General features: G+C 39.1%; 1 protein-coding gene across 2 annotated transcripts in view; it reads right to left on the reverse strand.

Annotated features, from left to right (window-relative positions):
- The window catches only part of LOC109848217 (protein SCAR4), a 17441-nt gene continuing 5168 nt past the window's right edge, over window positions 10349–22621 (reverse strand). Inside the window, exons 2-10 of one of the 2 annotated variants that reach the window (XM_020417613.1) lie at window positions 16451–16614; window positions 14969–15092; window positions 14760–14889; window positions 14280–14344; window positions 12717–14187; window positions 11436–12635; window positions 10990–11076; window positions 10799–10903; window positions 10349–10709 (exon numbers count right to left, since the gene is read on the reverse strand). In XM_020417613.1, coding sequence (XP_020273202.1) covers window positions 10653–10709; window positions 10799–10903; window positions 10990–11076; window positions 11436–12635; window positions 12717–14187; window positions 14280–14344; window positions 14760–14889; window positions 14969–15092; window positions 16451–16614 — 3403 coding nt within the window. In that variant the 3' untranslated portion in view covers window positions 10349–10652. Of the gene's footprint in view, window positions 10710–10798; window positions 10904–10989; window positions 11077–11435; window positions 12636–12716; window positions 14188–14279; window positions 14348–14759; window positions 14890–14968; window positions 15093–16450; window positions 16615–22621 lie in introns of both variants that reach the window. The other variant, XM_020417612.1, reaches the window with a different exon arrangement.

The following is a 22621-nucleotide window of genomic DNA, read 5'->3' on the forward strand; positions in this document are numbered from 1 at the left end:
ACGGGCCCGGGCCTGAGTGGGCTGGGCTCCGGCCCGGCTCGATTTTCTTTGTTTTTTAAATTTTTTTACTTTTTTTAAAATTTTCCAGAAACCAAAGCAAAAAATAAACACAATTTTGATAAAAATTTATATTATTAATCATTTGTAATTATGTAATTTACAAATATAAAAAATTATAGAAATTAAAATGATAAAATGATATTAAATAATTGTAGAATTTATAGAAACAGACAAAATTAAAAATAATTGTAGAATTCAAAAATATAAAAAAGTATAGAAATTAAAATAATAAAATGATGTTAAATAATTATAGAATTTATAGAAACATACAAAATTTAAAATATTTATAGAATTCAAAGAGCCCAAGGATCAAAGACCTCTAAATATATATGTTATGGCTAGGATTTGAACCACTAACCTCCTCTCCAAACTCCTAAATTTTACCACTAGACTAAGCAGTCCAAAGCATTCATGTCATTCATATATTATACATAAATAAATTGCAAATACTTATATATATATATATATAATACATATAAAAAATAAAAAAGTAAAAAAAAAAAAAAAATTTACTGTTCCGGGTCGGGACCGGGCCAGTCGTCGACGACCGGACCCGGACCCGGTTCTGGCCCGGGTTTCCGGACCGACCCAGGGTCGGGCCTAAGCCGTGGGCTTTTTGGACAACCCTACTTGTATATTAATATTTAAGAGCTATTTAGGTAAACTAGTATCGTGTATGTGCGTTGCACGTAGGCACACTTGTTAATCAAATTTTTTGGAATTCTTTTGGTTCTATTAGGTTAGAAAGTGAATAGTTATTAAGATATTATAGTAGTTAATAAAGAATTAATATTTATTCAATGAAATGAGACTTAATGCATAAAGATTAAATGAGTATATTTGTAGGAGATTATGAATAGGTTATTTTTATCGAAAACAATAACTCTCTGCATAGAAAATTAGCTTACACATATTTCTATTATAAAATATAAACTACTTGTAAAGCAAGAAGCTCAAGTACATTTACATGAGAGAAAGAGTGATGTCATTTTGAAATTATCTTTCTAGAAATTATTAAACCTCCTCTAGTTTATTATTAGCTCTTAGAGTCCCCCAATTTATATTTGATACTTGCAATTTATATCTCTAAAATTGCATTTTAAGGGTATTAAGTGCTAGTATATTGAGGAGGATTTAGTGCAACTCAAGATATAGAAGAGGGAATTATGTATAATTTTTCCTATTTGTTATAATAATACAATATATAGATGGTTAATGGAGAAATGGGTAACCCTTATTGAATGAGTTTCTTATTGAATGGGGGTTAAGAAGACAATAGAATAATGAAAAGTTGATGACTTTTCATATTACTGTAATGTTATATTATATATTTATTTATTTGAATTGGTAAATAAATAACTTTTTACTCATATTATATTTGATAATTGCACATATTTAATAATTCATATAAATATTATATATTAATGTGATATCAATATATATTATAATTATCATACATTAACTATTATACTCAAAATAGTAGATTAATAGCAGAAAATTAATAATTGATAATACTCTTAAAATTGTAGTAGTAATCCATTCTATAAGCATCCTCCGGACCAACTAACTATATCATTTTCTAAATTGATCTTCCTGCACTTTCTATTTTTTGTCCTTTATTGCCCAATAATATCAATGTATTATCTTAGTGACCATAGAACGAAAATTAACCCTTTACACATATAGAGTGAAAGCAATTACACTTATAATGTATTGTCATGGACAAAACTTTCTTTATCCCGAGAATAAGCATAATGCATTATAATTTAACATAATGTCTGACGTTTATAGTTTAGCACATGCTGGGGTTTTTTATTCACAAATTTGTAACATAGTTATACCATTAGGAAGAATAAATATTATACTGACTATAAAATAATAATTTAAATATTTTGTATTAATATGAAAAATTTTATGTTCTATGACAACTAAGAAAATACTCTATCAGAGCTAAAAATTTAACAAAAAACTATATAATCATCTGAAAAGACTTAATCAGAGCTTCTTCAATTGTTAAGAACAAACATCATAAAAAAAAGTTATGGGGTCTTACAGTAATGTGTGTCATTATTTTGCTCTAACAATATTTTTAAGTTAAACCTACAAATTTCAATCAGACAAAACTTTTTGTGAAGGATGGATTTTACAACTCAGTACATGATTTCTTAAGGAACCATCATGATGGGTATGACCAAAGTATATCCTCAGTTCAAAGTTAATTTCCATAATAATAGACTGAATATTATTTGACGTTAAAAATTTTAATTTTTTTTCTTCGTTGCGCTAGAAAATATGGACTGCTATGTGCATATTATGCTAGTTGTAAAGATCTTTGCATATACATGTGAACCGGACCTGATAAGGCCCAGGCCCACGAATAACACAAGGCCAGCGGATTTTGAGTCGTTCACGCGTTTTCTCTCTGCTCCCTATATAAGCAATAGTTTATTAGGTTTTTTGTGTGTGAAGGAGGTGTTAATTTTTTGCGGCTACAGAGAAATAAAGCAGAAAGTTGTTTTCTTTCTTGGTGGCTACAGGGTACGGATGCAGAGGCCAAAGTGGAATTTTGATAAGGCTTTTGTTAAGGTTTTGTGCATCCTTTTGAGAGAGCTTTGTGAGGGATTTGAGAGTTTGTGTGAGGGTTTTATTTGTGAGATTCTTGTGTAAACCCTATTTGTATTCTCTCCCTCTATTAGTAGATCCCCCCCTCCTTGCCCCGTGAACGTAGGCAATTTGCCGAACCACGTAAAATTGGTTGTACTGCTTTTGTGTGATTTGTAATAGCTTTTAGAATTTGGAGTTAGTTTGCAATGGGAGAAGAAGGTGAAAGCAGCAAATCGATGGCGAGTACAATACAAGTTTGGTTTGTGGATGAGCGACGTACAGGATGCGCTCAACGCTCAGAATTTGGAAGAGACCATCATGGTCCATGAGAGACCACCTAAATATGATGAGGTGGTATGGGAGAAAATGAATAGGAACGCTTGTGGGGTGATCAGGTCCTGTTTGGAACAGGAGCTGAAATATGATGTGATTGGGGTGACGTCTGCAATGAAGATGTGGGAAATTCTCAACAATAAGTATCTCACAAAGAGTGTTGAGAACCGATTGCACTTGCTGCGTAGGTTATTCAGATTCCAGATGTCCAGAGGCACCTCGCTTGCGGCTCATGTGAACAACTATACGAAGTTGTTGTCGGACTTGGCGAATGTTGATGAGAAGATATCGGATGAGTACAAGGCGATTATTTTGTTGGGCTCCTTACCGGATGAGGAGTATGATACCTTCGTGCTCACTTTGTTGAACGGGAGATCTTCTATCAGCTATAGTGAAGTGACTAACGCTTTGACAAATTACGATTTGAGGAGGAAGGACAAGGAGACTTCCCGTGCTAGCACTTCAGGCGAGGCCTTGTCGACGAGAGGTAGAAGCCCATATCCGAAAGGTGGTAATAGAGGAAGGTCAAAGTCTAGAGGCCGCCACCAATTAACAAAGAACCAATGTGCATTGTGTAAGGAGCAGAGACATTGGAAGAGAGACTGCCCGAAGCTCAAGGAGAAGGAGAATGGCAAGAAAAAGGGCCCGAAGGCAAATGAGGTGAACATTGCGAAATGTGATGATTCCGATGATTCGTGCTTTTCTCTACTGATTACTCCGGAAGTGAACCATGTGGATGCATCAGATATTGGCCAGGTTGCTTCGGCTATTTTAGAAGCGGACATGAGCAGACTTTGGCACTATAGGTTGGGGCACATAGGTGAAAAGTCACTACAGGCATTGTGCAAGCAGGGGCTATTAAAGGGAGCCAAGAATGGGAAGATTGAGTTCTGTGAGCACTGTGTTCTTGGCAAGAAGACGAAGGTGAAGTTTGGGACTGCCATTCATCAGACGAGGGGCATCCTGGACTACGTGCACACAGACGTTTGGGGTCCCACCAAGACTGCATCACTTGGTGGTCGACATTGGTTCGTCACTTTTGTAGATGACTATTCTAGGCGTTGTTGGGTGTACACCATGACAAAGAAGAGTGAAGTCCTAGATATATTCGTGGAGTGGAAGAAGAGATTGGAACTGCAGACTGGGAGAAAGATCAAGACGTTGCGATCCGACAACGGTGGTGAGTATACTTCTGACCCCTTTCAGCAGCTATGTCGAGACGAGGGCATAGAGAGACACTTCACAGTTAGTCACACACCGCAACAAAATGGGGTGGCAGAGAGGTTGAATCGGTCTTTACTGGAGAAGATCCGATGCTTATTGTCGCAGAGTGGTTTGGAGAAGATCTTTTGGGCTGAGGCACTTACGTATGCGAGCCACCTCATTAATAGGCTGCCTTCATCTGCGATTGAGGGGAAAACCCCTATGGAGATATGGTCGGGAAAGCCAGCACATGACTATGACCAGCTCAAGGTATTCGGGTGCCCTGCATATTATCATGTTAGATGGAGATGTGGTCGGGAAAGGCAGCACATGACTATGACCAGCTCAAGGTATTCGGGTGCCCTGCATATTATCATGTTAGAACTGATAAATTGGAACCTCGAGCTAGGAAGGCCATATTTGTGGGATTCAAACGTGGTGTCAAGGGATACAAGCTTTGGGATCCAGTGGATAAGAAGATTGTGCTGAGTAGGGACGTCACGTTTGATGAAGCTTCTATCTTGAAGCTTCCCAGCTCTCATCAGGTGGAGAGCAACCCGACAGAGGAGATATCGCAGGTGGTGGAGATCGATGCAGCTCCAAATTGTCCAGATGGTACAGTATCCATTAGAGTGCCGACTGAGGTGACGCCAGACGAGCACGACGGCACGGAGGATACGAGTACAAATGTGCATGATCAGGAACCGACGGCTCAGGTTCAAGATCCTATTGCGGTTCGGAGACAGAGGAGAAACATACAGATGCCAGCACGGTATGCCGACACAGTTGCGTATGCACTTCCGGTGGAGAGTATCGATGAGTTGGTGCCTACTACATTCAGAGAGGCCGAGCAGAGTTCGGAGGCTGATTCGTGGCAGGTGGCTATGCAGGAGGAGATGGAATCTCTTCATAAGAACGATACATGGGAGCTTGTTGAGCTTCCAAAGGGGCGGAAGGCAATTGGTTGCAAGGAAGGAGGGCATTGAGGGCACTCCATTGAGATTCAAAGCTAGGTTGGTTGTGAAGGGCTATGCACAGGAGGAAGGAATAGATTATAATGAGGTTTTCTCTCCGGTGGTGAAGCACTCTTCGATTCAGATTTTGCTAGCTTTGGTGGCACAGTATGGTTTGGAATTAGATCAGTTGGATGTGAAGACGGCATTTCTTCATGGTGATCTTGATGAAGAAATATATATGACTCAGCCATTGGGATTCCGAGCTGCAGGGAAAGATAAGTTGGTTTGCAAACTGAAGAAATCGCTATACGGTTTGAAGCAGTCTCCTCGACAGTGGTATAGGCGATTTGATGGTTTTATGATTGGTCATTCGTACACTCGGAGCCAGTTTGATCCTTGCGTATATTTTCGCAAGTTGAAAGGAGGTGCGTATATTTATTTGTTGCTCTATGTCGATGACATGTTGGTTGCCTCTATTTCCAGGTCGGCTATAGATGAGTTGAAAGTTCAACTATCAAATGAGTTTGAGATGAAAGACTTGGGTGAGGCGAAGCGCATTCTAGGGATGGAGATCGGCAGAGACAAGAAGAAGGGCAGAATTTGTTTGACACAGGTGGCTTATTTGAAGAAAGTTCTACAGCGATTCCATGTTAGCATGGATACGAAGCCAGTTGGTGTACCTTTGGGAGCCCATTTGAAGCTTTCAGCTGGTCTTTCACCGAAGTCAGTTGAAGATCGTGAGTTGATGTCGAAGACTCCATATGCGAGCGCGGTTGGGAGCTTGATGTACGCAATGGTATGTACGAGACCAGATTTGTCACAGGCGGTAAGCATGGTTTCGAGATACATGCATGATCCAGGAGTGGGTCATTGGGACGCCATAAGATGGATTTTGAGGTACATTTGAGGTACGCTCAATGTTGGTTTAGTTTATGAGCGGGACACTACAGGTGGGCAGCTATGCATTGGCTATGTTGATTCGGATTATGCCGGGGATTTGGATAAGCGCCGGTCTACTACGGGGTATGTGTTTACTTTGACCCGTGCGCCGGTGTGTTGGAGAAGCACCTTACAGTCGACGGTGGCTTTGTCTACGACGGAGGCAGAGTATATGGCAGTTACGGAGGCTGTGAAGGAGGCTATTTGGCTTCGAGGACTTTTGGAGGAACTTGGTATATCGCAGAGGTCCGTCACTATTCATTGTGATAGCATGAGTGCTATCTATTTGGCGAAGAATCAGGTTTTTCATGCGAGGACGAAGCACATTGACGTTCGTTATCACTTCGTTCGAGATGTTCTTGAAGATGGCGATGTGGAAATTATGAAAGTCCACACGAAGGATAATCCGGCGGATATGCTCACTAAGGTGGTTCCGAGCAACAAGTTTGATCATTGTCGAAACTTGTTGCACATTCGTGATTGTTGAGGCCGTTGGCGGCCATTTGGATGAACTACGTTCGGCTTGATTCCTTGGGCAAGAGGATACGTAGGCAGTCTTTCAGATGCAGCCGGTTTGGATTAGTTGATGGGGTTGAGATTGTTTGGACTCTCGTTCGGGTTCTCGACTTGTTGCGGATTGAGTTCGTACTGGACACAACAAGTTGTGACATTTGGATGCTTTGGTGTCGGCTCAGTTTTGGAAGAAACTTTACCGAGGTGGAGAATTGTGAACCGGACCTGATAAGGCCCAGGCCCACGAATAACACAAGGCCAGCGGATTTTGAGTCGTTCACGCGTTTTCTCTCTGCTCCCTATATAAGCAATAGTTTATTAGGTTTTTTTGTGTGTGAACGAGGTGTTAATTTTTTGCGGCTACAGAGAAATAAAGCAGAAAGTTGTTTTCTTTCTTGGTGGCTACAGGGTACGGATGCAGAGGCCAAAGTGGAATTTTGATAAGGCTTTTGTTAAGGTTTTGTGCATCCTTTTGAGAGAGCTTTGTGAGGGATTTGAGAGTTTGTGTGAGGGTTTTATTTGTGAGATTCTTGTGTAAACCCTATTTGTATTCTCTCCCTCTATTAGTAGATCCACCCCCCCTCCTTGCCCCGTGGACGTAGGCAATTTGCCGAACCACGTAAAATTGGTTGTACTGCTTTTGTGTGATTTGTAATAGCTTTTAGGATCCCTCGACAGGTCAGTCCTAGAACTGATGAGAGGAAGAGCCGATATCTCACTTGGTTGAGATATCCGCTTCAGATTCTTGTCTCCTTGGTGAGACGGAAATTCTTATTGCGATCTGACTCTCTTGTTGTGCTGCCGAAGTGCTGCCGAAATTTCCGCTACGCGCAACAATACATAGTAAGAGCAGAACCTCAAAATCTCGAAATCATTTATATAAATACGGGAAACTACTCTTTGTTTTTTCTTCAATTATTCATCTTACTTGATCAGTTGGAAGTGAAGTAATTTGATGTGTCATTTTCAGAATTTGTCTTAAGACCTTGAGCTCTAAATAATACACACATGTCACGAAGCCTCACTCTATATTTAGCTTATTTCGAAATTTTACTTTATTACTGTTAATAATGAAGTAGGAAATTATACTTAAAAGAGAATTCATAGAAAATTTTAAACAAATTAGTTGTGATTTATAGTGGCTAGTATAAAAATAAACAGTTGAAACATTCTCTATGATTATGGTAGTGATCATTAGTGAGAATTAAGAAAGAGAGAGTAGAAGATTAATTTGTTATTGGGATGTTATAAAAATTAAGTATATTTAGTTTCTGCTGAAATTAAAGGATAGTGTTTGTTGGGGTGGGGTTTCATTATTGTTAGTGATGGAGATTAATGGATGAAATTAAAGATTAGGATAGGTTAAGAGTGAGAGATTAAATAAAAAATTTATAGGTAATTAATGGAGAGATTATGAATATGAAGAGGTTATAGTGAGACATTATTATTATTATTATGTCCAACTCTTTTTACCCATTTGCATCATCTTAAGTTTTGATAGCACATTACAACTATAACTTCAAAATAAATTATGTATTTTATTAATTTAAATAAATTATTTTAAGTAAAACATATTTTGTTAAATCATGAATTTCATACTTGATTAGGTTTTATGGTTCTCAAAACAAAAATTAAATACAAACTTCAAAAATATTGATTGACCAATGAAGACATAAATTATAATAAGCCAAATCAAGCAAAGAGAAATTCTAATGGTAAAATAACAGTTGAAACATTCTTTTTAAAGATAGAGAAAGAACCTTTCACTATAAATCATGCTAATCTCATCATGTTATAATAAGAGATAGTAAGTAGTGATTGGTTGTGCAGAGAATAAAATCCAAATAGGCAAAATCGGGACAAAGAGACGTTCAAGGATTTGAGGAGGTGCAATGGAGATGATGAGGGTTGCATATGATGTATTCATTTTTGTAAGAGATTTGTTATGATTTATAGTGGTTTAGTAAGAAGATGAATGATTGTAACGTTTTTTAAATTATGATAGTGATAATTAGTGAGAATTATAAGAGACTAAAATGTTAATGGGAGGTTATAAAATATAAATAACTTAGTCATGGTAAAATTATTTTAGGTGTTATGAATAATAATGCATTTAAGTGGGGGTTATGTATGTATGATGTATGATTTATGTATGGATGCATGTGTTTTATGTTTGCATGTATGTGTTTTAAAGGGTATTTTTGAAAGAACATTCCAACACACTTTTATAATAGTATTAGATTAGATTAGATAACTATTGCTGCCTCCACAATGGCTTCTCTGAAGACTTCAAGTTTAAATCAGTGCCACTAGCAACTTAGGATTGCTACAAGGAAAAGAGAGAATTGATGAGTTTTACTGCTGAGCAAAGATTTATTACTGTAGAATGCAGCTTTATTTCTTACCCGCTATACTAGTGTTCTGTTTTCCACTGTCTTTGGACAAGGTTGAAGAATGAACCAGCTTGTGAGAAATAAAATAACTCAAAAATTTTCGTGTTTGTTGAAGCGAGAGAAATCTATCACATAAAATCTGATTTAAACAATTTGGTTATATGCAACAACTCAAAGTGTCCCTCAACAAGCATAATGTCACTGAGAACATCTCCAATGACATGTCATTCATCTAAAAATAGCGTACCATTGGCTCCAATGGGGGAACTGTAGCACCCTCTATATTAAAAGGGTGCTACAGTAACCCTCCATATTTGAAGGGTTTGGGCTCATATGGAGGGATCCATCTAAAACACTATTCATATATTTTAATTCCAATTTTGTCCTCCCATCTCATTTATAACTTTTCATAAATACCAATTGTATCATTGAATATAATTAAACTAATTATTTAACTTAATATAATTTTAAATTTACTCGTCTATTTTAAATAAAAATTATATCATTGAAATTGTCTTGCCGAAACCTTCAAAATGAGACTGATATTTAATACTTTTAATATTAATTTCAAATATATCATTATGAAATGTTAAAGTACAGAGAATTTAAAATACATCAAGCTTAAAAAAAATTACATTATTCCATTACCTTGTCTCTGCCATAAATGTTTAATGAGTGCATTCCCTAAAGTTTTGAGAGGAAAAAACTTTAGCAAAAATAGCGGTGATTTTCAATTTGATAGTTCAACTCATGTTTCAGGAGGAACTGGATATTGGGGTCCGTCAGTGTATTAGTATGGCACCGGTAGCTATGGAAATGACCTACCAGAATTTTAGATTGTTGTTACCGTATTTTACTTATATAATGTAATTTCTGCATTTCTGAATATAGTTCCTTTGGGGCGAGTTATATAGATCCCCAAGTATTTATTTTATTAATAAATATTTTTATTTTATTATATTAAAATAAACTAATTTAAAAATGATTCTAAAAATATTCAATATTAATCTCATTTAAAAGGTTTCGGCGAGATGGTTCTAAAGGTATAATTTTTGTAAAAAATGTCAAGTTTTACTTATTTTATTTAAATAATTAGTTTGTTAATGATAGATTGATTAATATAAATATAGAGGGCACCATTGGAGCACAACTTTTGCAAACCCTTTATATTTGAGGAATCTTGAAGAATATTCTTTTCAAACCCTTTAAACATAGAGTATACCATTGGAAATGCTCTGAGAAACAATAAACTGGGATTTTTTTTTTTTGGAGTCATTGAGTTATATATGATAGTTTTGCCACTTACCATGAGAGGTTAATCACATCAAAACCTCCGAAAACCAAATAAAACATAGAGGCTACAAGATCTTTAGCATTTCAAGGTTTCTCATGTTCCATATATACATCCCAGAACGTTTACAACTCAATACGAAGGTTTATTTCATATTACAAAGGTAAAATTATTATGCTGTCCTCCAAAACCTATAACTCAGCATACAGCAGACTTCGAAGGCGAAACTAGGAGAGTAAGTAGAAAGAAACAAATTGTACATCTATAAGGAAAAATGACCATATGCTACTCCTAAATGTAGAAGTCCATGACTGATACCTTGGCTACGAAAATTACAAAATTTCAAGTATAATACCATTATTAAGAATCACTCCAATCATGCCCATCTTCGTCTTCATCATCACTTCCTACACATGCCTGTATCGAGATAAAACCAGAATGAAGGGAACAGGAATAAGGTAGAAAATAAAGCTATGGTTCTTTTGCAGACTAATCGAAGGACCAACCTTGCGAATAGTATTTGCCTTCTCTAAAATGGCAGCAATTTTTGGATTTGTTGGAGGACCTCTCAGATTTGGTTTAGCATTTCCAGCTGCCTTCAAATTTTGGGACTGAGACAAGAAACAATATTTTTTTAATTATGAATTGATGACTTCTACTTTGACGCAAGGTCTTCCATAGCAAGAGAGAAACTCACCTTGTTTCTAATTTGCTCTAATAATGTGATGCTTTCTTCTGTCTTTGACTGAGTTGAAGGCTGAAGCAGGTCAGTTACCTTTCTCAGCTGCACATGCAAAAAATATAGTTAAAGATTTTTTTTAAAAAAAAAATAGGTATTATAAAGATGGCATAAACCCCCCACAAGTGGGCTGGTGGTCAGGGCTTGGGACCTTTGCTCAAAAGGCCAATGGTCAAACTGTGACTATGACATGTCTATCCCTAGTTTCATTAGGCATTACGGTACTTATGTTATTCACCGGGGCCTGGACCGCGAAAGATGGCCTTGGTCCTAGGATTTACTTGGCTGGTACTCAGCCAAGGTTCCTCGCACCAAAATAATAATAACAATAAATAATAAATAATAAAATAAAAATAAAGATGGCATAATTTTATTAATCAATCATTGAGCTTTGTTTTAAATACCGTGCTTTTGTCATGAGAAGCAACATCTTCAATCAAGGGATCTCTAGTCCGCTGAAGCAAAGAAATTTTCTTTGGCTTCTCACCATTCAACATTTGTATAGTAAGACTATCTTGATTGAGAGCATAGTCTTCCTCTATAGCTCCAGGAAATTTGTCCTCACATTGATGAGATTCACTTTCTGAAGTTGAACCTAAGAAGAACGTGCTGGTTGGCTTTTCTGTCTCCATTTCTAAACTTGGTGGACAATGCTGAGGCCTCTTCAATTTTGATGGAAGCTGATCAAGATGAAAGGTCTCATTCTCCAAAGGCGGGACTTGCACTGACAAACAGTGCTCGGAGTTGTCTTCTAATGATAAAAATGGACTTAATAGACTTGATTTTTGAACAGTTGCACCTCTCGCTGTTAATGAATCATATGAAGGCTTCTCATCTGTAGTTAGAGCTGTGAACTGATTTTGTCCTATATAGGATTGAGCAATTTTAATATGTGAAGTTGGATGTCCCATTTGAAGCTTACTCATTCTCCATTCCAGGGGGGGGAGTGGAGGCATTGGCGGTAATTCTTCCATAGTTTCTTGAACAGAACTATCTATAATTGATTCACTCCCACTTGGATGTTGTAACGATGTCATGTTAGATTCACTTTCAATTTGCATGTCAGAGGTTTCTTCGAATGAATTTGCCTTCTTTGTAACCAAATGAGAAGACAGAAACAAGTCTTCTTTTGCATTCCGAGTCATCTGCAAGGGCGCTTGTCGATCAAAACGTTTTCCGCTCTGTAGAGGATCTACAGAACCCTCTTTTTCAATATTTAGAAGCCAGTCCATCTGGGCAAGCTTCAAAAACTCCGCAAAAGTGACATTATTGACAGTGTCATAAGACTCTGGCTCAGTCACTGAATCTGATACTTCCCCGGCGGTATCTAGGAGATTGGTTTCATTTCCGTTGTTTTTCATAGAAAGGTATCGCTCGAAAGATATAATTTTGGGCACACTTCCAGATTGTAGCCGAAGGGTTTCCTTTTCTTTTGCACTCTCTTGATGATAGCAAGAGGATGTCTCAGGATCAAAACCTTTGTCAGTTACAGATAGATTTATACAGTCCTCTTCTATATTATTTGGATGCAAATCCATTTGGGCAAACCCAGATGGAGGTGTGTGGCCATTGGATAAATTAGCATCAAAAGGGTCCAGATGATCCTGAATGCAAAGCACAAAGTTAGAAGACATGTGATGAGTTTCTTCTGGAAGTGAAGAAAGGAGTATTTGTGGAGTGCATACCTGATCTATACCTGAGCAAGAAATTTGATTATAACAGTCAGATTCAATAGAATTCTGGACTGCTGATTGTTCGAATGAGGCAACTGCCTCAGCGTGAACTGCATCTTTAGAGAAATCGGACACCTTAGATGACTGTTGCGTGTTATCAAGAATTTCTTCCTTCCAAGGACATGAATTTAATGAGCCTGTATTGTAGGGTTCTTGAGACTCTTCATCACATAAAGGCTGCAAATTGGTACTTTCAAGAGTCATTTCCACTCTTCGAGACCCTATGTCATCCTGAGATGTACCGAGGTTTCTAAATTCTTTAACTGAGTTGTGTCTCTGCTTTGAATTAGGACTTCTGCTGGAGGAAGAGGAATGTCCTAGCTGTGTAGTGATCTCATCTTGAGAAACTTCTACAACTTGTTTTGCGCAATCCTGTGAAGTTCCCATGAGGACGTTTGATGGAGGTGATGAACCTTCGATCAAACTGGTAGAAATTTCAACTTCAAGCCTTCCACCATCTTTTCTACCATAAGGACTTGAGGATATCTCATCCATATTGCTAGTAGCAGATGAGGTGCTATCAGGATCTCCGTTAGAAGATGAATGCTTAGCAGAGGAAGTTGAACCCATAACTGAACAATTAAGAAATTCTTCTCTGTGCCCAGATATGGCACTAATTAGAGTTTCCTTGGCACTGTGTTCTCCACTAGAAAGCAAATTCCCTGAAGAATCTAACTTAGCCTCAAGGTTACTCAATCCTGCCGGAGTTTTGTCATCAGTCTCATCTAGGTATATATCTTGGTTAGAAGGTAAATCAAGAGCAACCCTGTTCTTGATAAGCTTCTCTGAATCTGACTCCACTGAGTTAAAAATTTCATCAAAATCTAGCCTAGAATCTGGAGCTTTTAACTCATGTTCATCATAGGTGCGGAAATTAATTGCTTTTGCATTGTTTTCATAATCTGATTCAACGTCGGACTCCATGGTATTCCGGGCATCCTTGTAATTTTCAACACCACTAGCAATGTCATCAGAGTTATAGCCCCCAGAGCTGCCTCCTGTTCTCCAATCATTATCAGATGAAAGCTCCTTCTGATCCATCTCCTGAAAACCTGAACTAGCATTTAATTCATCTTCACTACCTTCTGTGCTTTCTTCATGTTCAGGCACTCTTTTCTTCACCATTTGACATGTGTCTTCAAATATGGGATATTGGTTTGGGCATTTTCCTATTTCAGCAGAAGGATCAAAGGGAACTCCATTTACATCAGAAATGGATTCACTTGAACCAATTGATTCCATCTTTATGTGAGAACAGCAATTTGAATTGTTAGATTGACAATTCTCCTTAGGTAAAAGAACTTGATGGAGGCACTCCGTGTAACTAGTTGTGGGATCTGACCCATTCAAGTCTCTAGATTTTAATTTCACATGCGTGCCTGGAAATTCTTCAGAAGCTTGGTCAGATGTCATGAACTGCAATCTGCAAGTAAACATTTACGTAATTATGTTGAAAGGAGCTGATTAACATAAAGCTTTTGCATCAAATTTGTTTCAGCTTGGCAAATATCTTACTTGGAGTTGATTTTTGGTGTTGAAAAAATTGCAGGGGCATCACCGTTCCTCCAAAACTTTTTCTTCTTCTAACCAAGAAAAGGGGGAAAAAAGCCTGTCTGATTAGTCTTGAATATCCTACCCTAAGTAAAAAACAAAACATAGTAATAATGGATAATCCAAAGCTGCTGTAAGTTAAGAAATTTATAATAAACGATGGACTAACTGAGTATAACATGAAAAAACAACATTAAAGCTCAAAATAAAGTAAGAAGTTTGTATTAATTGTCTCTTTCGGTCAAAGTATGCATGTTTCTTTGTGGCATGAGTGATCGACGGACCTCCAAACCGTAATTAAGTTCCTGAAAGTAGTTTTGACCTCTGTCCTATAAACTTTTGACAGGGAGTAACAAGAAAAAATGAATAGGGAGCATGCTTCACTGTGATGCTACTGTAATATTAGCCATTTTATTTCATGCATCTATATTTTAAATTCCTTACCTTGCTTTCATGCATTACTTTTTCTTTCTCAACTTGTGATTCCACAATGCCTGAGGAAGCTAATCCAACTTTGAAAAATGATGGGTCTGAGTATCTCTTTAAACATGCCCCAGCACCAGAAACATCATACCTGAAGAGGAGAAAATATTGATTTCATAAATATGTGTAAATGATTCGGAGTAAATATTATTCTGGTGCAAACATTATACTTATCCAGCACGGATAAATCTGGTGTGCCACGACATTCTTCATAAGAATCCATCATAAACTGAGGTAAGCCTTCTCCACTTATTACATTATGGTTCAGCTGAAGCTTCGAGTGCCAGTTAGTGCCTGCCAAACAGTGACATCAAAATAATTGACTAAGTGGTTAACAAAAGGTGGAAGTTTATACTAAGAATGTATCTGATAGTGATACGTGATGAATAAGAAAAAGGTTTTTCTGGTATCAATCCCCAAAAATATTCGTAATTTGAAATAGGTCCAGGAAAGATGAAATATTATTAAATATATCTCAATTTGTTTAGATTACACAATATTGGTCCAGTTAGGTATTTGGAAAAGGTGATAATGCTTCTCAGCAGAATCAATCGGGGGCAGCAGAGGTGCCGAAGTCTCCCATGTAGAAGACAAAGATAAGGACATCACGAGAGTAACAAGATGACAATAAGAAATTTTGAGTTAAAACAATATATTTTAACTAAAAACTAAAAAGATATAGTTTGTGTAACTTAGACAAATTGCGAACTTATTTTATAATATCATCTTTTGAAGGACCTATTTCGGATAGCACATCTTTGGGATACCAATACCAGGAAAACCCATAAAAGAATAAACCAACTTGACACTCGTGTATTTAAGGTTGCTCCTGGAAGAGCAGTTGTTAAATATCAAAGAAAACTTATGCGCCTTTAGGCCTGCTTATTTATGCAACATTTGAACTGACATTAATTTTGAGGAGAGATCGACAAGGTATAAACTAAAAGTACCAAAGTTATTGTTGAGCTACCTCTATATTTCAAAATTTTGTAAATGACTATGATATGCAATATCCCTCACTAACCATAACAGTGAAAACGTACAGGGATGCAAAGGGAGTTGTCAGATTCATAGTGAATTTCCTTGAAGGGAGAGAGAGTCTCTATTTAAACACAGAATGATTTATCTTTTAATCCTTGTCCAACTAGTTTAGGGTTTTCCATGTACAATAATGTCACAAACTACTCAGTCCAAAGTTCTTGACTGGAGCAGCCCTACTCAAGAAAGTAGCTTTGTTATAAAGCCTAGAAATTCTGTTGGTGGATAGGAAAATCTATGAATATTATTGCAGTTTACACTCTTATCATTACAAGCTACCTCAAAAATTCCTTAAGCTTAAGTTCGAAGAATTGTAGGGTTTTGTTTATCTTTCAATATAGGCACTTGGAAATGTTCGCAAATCTTTCAATATAGTTTTTTCTTCATCTTTCAATATAGGCCCTTGAGAAAATTCCTCAAGCTACAATCAGAAGCTTTAAAAAATTCCTCAAGCTGGAAAATGTTCGCAAATTGCTGAACATAACTAAGAGGGAAACTTCAATGATGATTCAGATGCATGGTATGATTCTTTCTCATATAATTAAAGAACAAAGGAGTCATTGCATTTACATAACTTAAAGAAACAAAAAAGGAAATGTTTTGTACATACTAACCCATGTTGTGAAAATAATGAGTTTCACTATTCTGACAGAGAAGGGACTTCTCAACTGATGGAATCTCTGCTTCTACCTGTTGAACTCGAAGAGCCAGTACATTTGCTCTACTGGCTGTAGCCATCACTTCTTCATGCAATTTATGGAAAATTCCCGAAGAAAACCTATGATATAGAATAAGCGGTAAAAGGTCATAACAATCATAATGAAACATTAGTACTTAGAGAACCTGATGAATTTAATTCTCAGAAATAGGACTGATTTTAATCGTTCTGTATACAAATGAATGCAGTTTATTTAGCCAATAACCACTAAGGTTAGACTCTTGGGTAAATTAGTTTTCTAGTATCATATATGATATAAACTTCCAAGCTAATATTCTGAGCCCAGGTTCAAAAATGGAGCAGGCATTAAGCAGAAAGATTAGCAGCTGTATGTGATGGTGTGACCTTGCCATAATATGATATGAGTTTACTGATACAAGCAGATTAGATATGTCCTGGTTACAACTAAAATGAGTTAAGACACAATCCAACACTAGATAACAGATGTGTGAGGTTTAATTGAGGCAACAATCAGATGTATGCTTAACATGCATGGTATGACAAACGATGCATACTAAATATTCTCTGGGAAGAATAACAGCCAAAACTCCAAATATTCTGATTCCCTAATCAAGGAAAAGCATGATACATAAAAAATTAATATCTTCTGGAAGTCTACTACACCATAAAAGCTCTCATTCTATAACATTTCAAATGCTTCATCCTAACGAAAACACTTGGAAGTGGGAAATTAACCAGAATACTCACTTTCCCCTAACAACCCCAACATTTGCGATTATAGGGTACACGTTACTGCAGAATTTGCAATATTCAGACAAATAAACTTTCTCTTGCTATAATTTGTTCAGCAACAATGCAGGTCATCACATACTACACAATCAAAATTATTTGCAGAAATAACTGTCAAAACTTGCCAATCAAAGAAACTAATCATGGAAACTAAAACCAACATCCTAACAAACTAAAACCAAAGCCCTAAGGTCAGACTTTTGAATAGATTAGTTTTCTAATATGATATAAAGTCCAAAGATAAGGATTCTGAAGCTAAGTTCAAAAATGGAGTAGGAATTCTTAAAGTCCCTGCCTATTGGAATAGAAACCCTAATCTCATTGATAAGATAACATGGGCTTATATAAGCCCTACAAAACACATCTTACATATAAGCCCCTTAACTATACTAATATGTCAACACTCCTCCTCAAGATGGGCGAAAGATATCCACTAAGCCCATCTTGTCACATCCTCTAATCATATCTACTAAGCTAAGTCCCTTAGTGCCTGGTCTTTAGTTGAAACATGACTTAATTCCAGTAGTCCACTGTCCAACTTCTCTTTGATGAAGAACATATCGATCTCGATGTGTTTGGTTCTATCATGCTGCACTGGGTTATTGGCAATACTGATGGCTGACTTGTTATCACACCACAGTTTCATCTTTGCTCCTTGATCCATCTTCAGCTCCACCATCATACTCTTCAACCACAACAACTCCGCAATTCCTAAGGCCATAGCTCTATATTCTGCTTCAGCTGTTGATCTCGCCACCACCGACTGCTTCTTGCTCTTCCAAGAGACCAAGTTGCCTCCTATAAAGATACAATATCCTGAGGTGGATCTCCTGTCATCAGCACAACTAGCCCAATCAGAGTCGCAGTAACCATCAATGCTCACATGTCCATTCTTTTTGAATATCAACCCTTTTCCGGGGGCACTCTTCAAATATCTCAGAATCTGGTACACAGCGTCCATATGACCCTTCTTTGGATCATGCATGTAGCGGCTCACCACGCTCACTGCAAAAGAGATATCGGGACGTGTGTGACTCAGATAGATCAACCTGCCCACTAGCCTTTGGTATCTGTCACGATCAACTGGTTCTCCAGCTTCAGCACCCAGCTTGAACTTCTGGTCGATCGGTGTAGTTGCAGGTTTACACCCTAACATCCCTGTCTCTTTGAGAAGATCTCTGGGATAGGATGATCCCTTCTGCTCCTTGAGCTATCTCTATTCCAAGAAAGTATCGAAGCAAGCCAAGATCTTTCACCTCGAATTCTTTACCCAGTCTCACTTTGAGTTGGGCAATCTCCTTCTCATCATCCCCTGTAATAATCATATCATCCACATATACTGCAAGCATGGTGATGTGACCTTTATTTCGTTGAAAAAACACGGTATGATCGGCGTTAATCTGCCGGTATTCCATACCTATCATAGCCCGCCTAAATCTGTCGAACCAAGCACGGGGAGATTGCTTCAGGCCATATAGAGACTTCTTCAATTTGCAGACCTTGCCCACTGTCTGATCTGTATCGAATCCTGGCGGAATTTCCATGTATACTTCTTCCACCAGATCTCCATGAAGAAATGCATTCTTCACATCTAATTGGTGTAGCTTCCATTCACCATTTACTACCAGAGAGATCAAGGTCCGAACAGTGCTCATCTTCGCCACCGGTGCAAAAGTCTCATCATAGTCGATGCCATATGTCTGACTATATCCTTTTGCCACCAGACGAGCTTTGTAGCGCTCAACCTGTCCGTCTGGATTCTGCTTTACAGTGAAGACCCACTTACATCCAACTGTTCTCTTCCCTTTTGGTAGTTTTACTAGCTCCCAAGTACGGTTCTTCTCAAGAGCTCCTAGTTCCTCATGCATAGCTACTTTTTACTTTGGGTCCTTCTTAGCAACCTGCCAATTGTTAGGTACAGTAACAGAGTCCAATGATGCAATGAATGCTCCATGTGCAGGGTGGATATTAGAATATGATACAAACTGGGCAAGATCCTAACCATATCTATCGGGAGGATGTCCCGCATTGCTGCGAGTAGTCCTCCGTACTGACATTGGTGTGGGAGGAGTAAGGAGAGGAATGATATCACCTTGGGAGGAATCTGATTGTGGTGTAGGTGTCTCAGGAGTCGGGACAGGCGTTGATAAGGGATCTGACACTAGTGGCGCTGTAGGTACTGTTGACACTAGTGGTACTGTAGGTACTGTTTCTGTAATTTGCTTCCCCTTCCTACTATAGTGAAGTAGCTCCCCCTGAGCCGTGGGCCTAACACCTCTTGTCTCATTATTCTCTTCTTCTTTATTCTCCTGCTCCTCCTCAACCAATACTCCTTCCCAAGGAATCGTTAGAGAAATCGATTTCTCCACATTATTCTCTACATTATTCATCTGCCTCTCACCATTCTCCCATTCTCGCCTCATACTTCCAGTATTAGGCGAGTCACCAATGGATGATGGTACCTTCTGTGTGTAATATGGCTCAAATTCACGAAAGTACACATCCATGCTCACGAACAGCCTTTTCTCCACCGGGCTCCAGCAAACATATCCCTTTTGAGTAGCAGAATATCCCACAAAAATACACTTCACCGCTCTAGGGGCAAGCTTCCCGACGGATGGTCTGTTATCCTTCACAAAACACACACAGCCAAATACCTTCAGTGGAAGAATCCCACCATTATCTCCTTTCAATGTCTCACACGGAGACTTCCAATCCAGTACTCTCGAGGGCATTCTGTTGATCAGCGCCGCTGCAGTCAACACTGCTTGCCCCCACAATGTTTCTGGGACATTCATGGAGATCATCATACTTCTAGCAACCTCTAAAAGATGTCTGTTCTTCCTTTCTGCTACCCCATTCTGAGCTGGTGTGTATGGACATGTAGTCTGGTGTTGTATTCCCTGAGATGATAAGTATTCTCCAAACGTTCTGTTGGTATACTCTGTCCCATTATCAGATCTTAATACCTTCACCACTGCTCCATATTGAGTCTGAACATACCTATGAAAGTTTTGGAAGCAACCAAACACTTCACTCTTATTTTTCATCAGGTATAACCAAGTAACGCGAGAGAAGCAATCAATGAAGGTAACAAAATACTTGTATCCGTTCATAGAACTTGTGGAACAAGGTCCCCAAACATTTGAATGTATCAGATCAAATGCATGAGAACTCCTATGATCAGAACTAACATAAGAGCTTCTAGTAAGCTTTCCCAACTTACATGCATCGCACACAAGTTTCTCTTTATTTGCTTTCTCAAACAAAGATGGATACAACCTACTTAAAATACCAAAGGATGAGTGTCCCAAGCGCTGGTGATGAAGCATCAACACACTCTCGACACTCATCTCAAATCCTACTCCTGCTCTCTCTACCATTGACACCAAAGCTGAGTCCAGCCCCTCACGATCCAAGTACCACAGTCCATTACTCCACGTGCCAGTCCCAAGTCTCCGTCCTGTCCCTTTCTCCTGAAAGATCACCTTAGGAATGTCAAAAGAAACGATACATTTTAGTTGGAGGATAATAGCACTAATGGACAAAAGATTTACTGGAAAGGAAGGAGCATGCAAAACATTGGACAGAGTTACAGAACCTGTACAATTAACAGTACCCTTACCAACCACAGGCTGAAATGTACCATCAGCTGTTTGGATGCTATCTGCTGATGCTAGGTGAGTGTATGACGAGAACTCACTAGCGTTGCCCGTCACATGTCGACATGCACCGGAGTCGATAATCCATTCTGATGGTCTATTGGGAGACATAGAAGCAAGAGCATGTATCTCATCCGTACCTTTGGTCGGATGAGCATAAGTAGCAGAGTTGCCTTTGGATGTCTCCTCAGTTCCACTTCTTCTATCTCCATCTCCTGCTACTCTCTGCTTCTTCCGAAGAATCTCCAGGAGCATATGGTCCTCCTCAGTAAAGACCATCTCAGTTGCTTCCTCTTCCTCTGCTACCATCAGATTCGCCCGATTCCCTGCTCCTCTTCCACCTCGTCGATCCCCACGGTCACGACCACGACCTCCGAACTGTCCATGTCCACCCAAATCTCCTTCCTTGGGTGGCTTGGTGCAAGCATGCCTTAGATGACCCACCGTGCCGCAGTTGTAGCACTGTCGAGTCTCTCCCCTAGATCCAGTGTTGCTAGAGGCTGCCATTGCTGACTTCACCACAGGAAGTCCACCTGTCCCTGCCTGCAGCCGAATGCGAGTCTCCTCCTGGATCATAGCAGAGACAACATCCTCAAGCGTGGGAATCTTCGGTTGAGCTAGCAGCAATGCGATTCGCTGAGCGAACTCTGATGTCAATCCCTTGAGAAACACCATAGTCCTCTCCTGTAGAAAGGTCTCCCGCTCTTTACATCCCGGGTCCTTGCAGCTAGCCCGGGGAAAAAAATGATCATAATCCAGCCACAGGCGCTCCAACTCTGTAGCATATTCCTGTACAGTCCTCTCTCCCTGGACTGTGACGTCGATCTCTCCTTTAATCTGGAATACTCTCAGGTTATTCCCCACTCCATCATATGTCCTCCTCAACTTCTCCCAGACGTCCTTCACCTTCTCAATGCCATCCACCGTGGTGGCGATCGTCAGGACCAACGAGTTGAGAAGCCAGATGTACACCAACATATGAGTGGACTTCCACTCATCTCTTCCCTCCGAGTCCTCCTCCGGTTCTGTCGCCTCTCCTGTCAAGTAACCCTCCAGGTTCCTCCCTGCAAGGGTGTATCTTACCCGTCGCGATCAGCTCAGGTAAGTACTCGGTCCATCAAGATTCAGATCGATGGTCGGAAGCTCCAACTTCTTCGATGGTTTTGTCGTACTCTCACCAGCCGACAACTTCATTAGCTTCATCAAAGTTGACACATCCGCGGGGTTCAACTTCTTGATGATCTCCTCCATCGAATAGGCTTCAGACCCACCACCTGTTCACATTTTCTTCCGACCCTTGTTGTGTGCAGTAACAATTTCGGCAGCACCTCTGCTGCACAACAAGAGTAGGATCTCAAACAAATTCTTATTTCTCAGAGGAAACAAGAATAAAAAACAGTTATATATCTCATCGATGTGAGATATATACTCTTCCTGTCATCAGTTCGATGACTGAGTCGAGGGAACCCATGCCAAACTCTAGGTCCGGCATAGCGCAGCAAGAGGCGGTCAAAGGGTGGGGGGGTTCGGTAGCAGCGAAAGGGGGGGGCCGGCTCCCCTCCCCCCCCCCCCCTCAACCGGCACATTCCCCCACGCGGAGCACCGCCCTCAACACCCCTCAGACCACGGCAGCAGGCCTCCCCCCCATCGGCAGC

The sequence above is a fragment of the Asparagus officinalis genome, chromosome 7, assembly GCF_001876935.1.
Source record: "Asparagus officinalis chromosome 7, Aspof.V1, whole genome shotgun sequence".
Taxonomy (NCBI): domain Eukaryota; kingdom Viridiplantae; phylum Streptophyta; class Magnoliopsida; order Asparagales; family Asparagaceae; genus Asparagus; species Asparagus officinalis.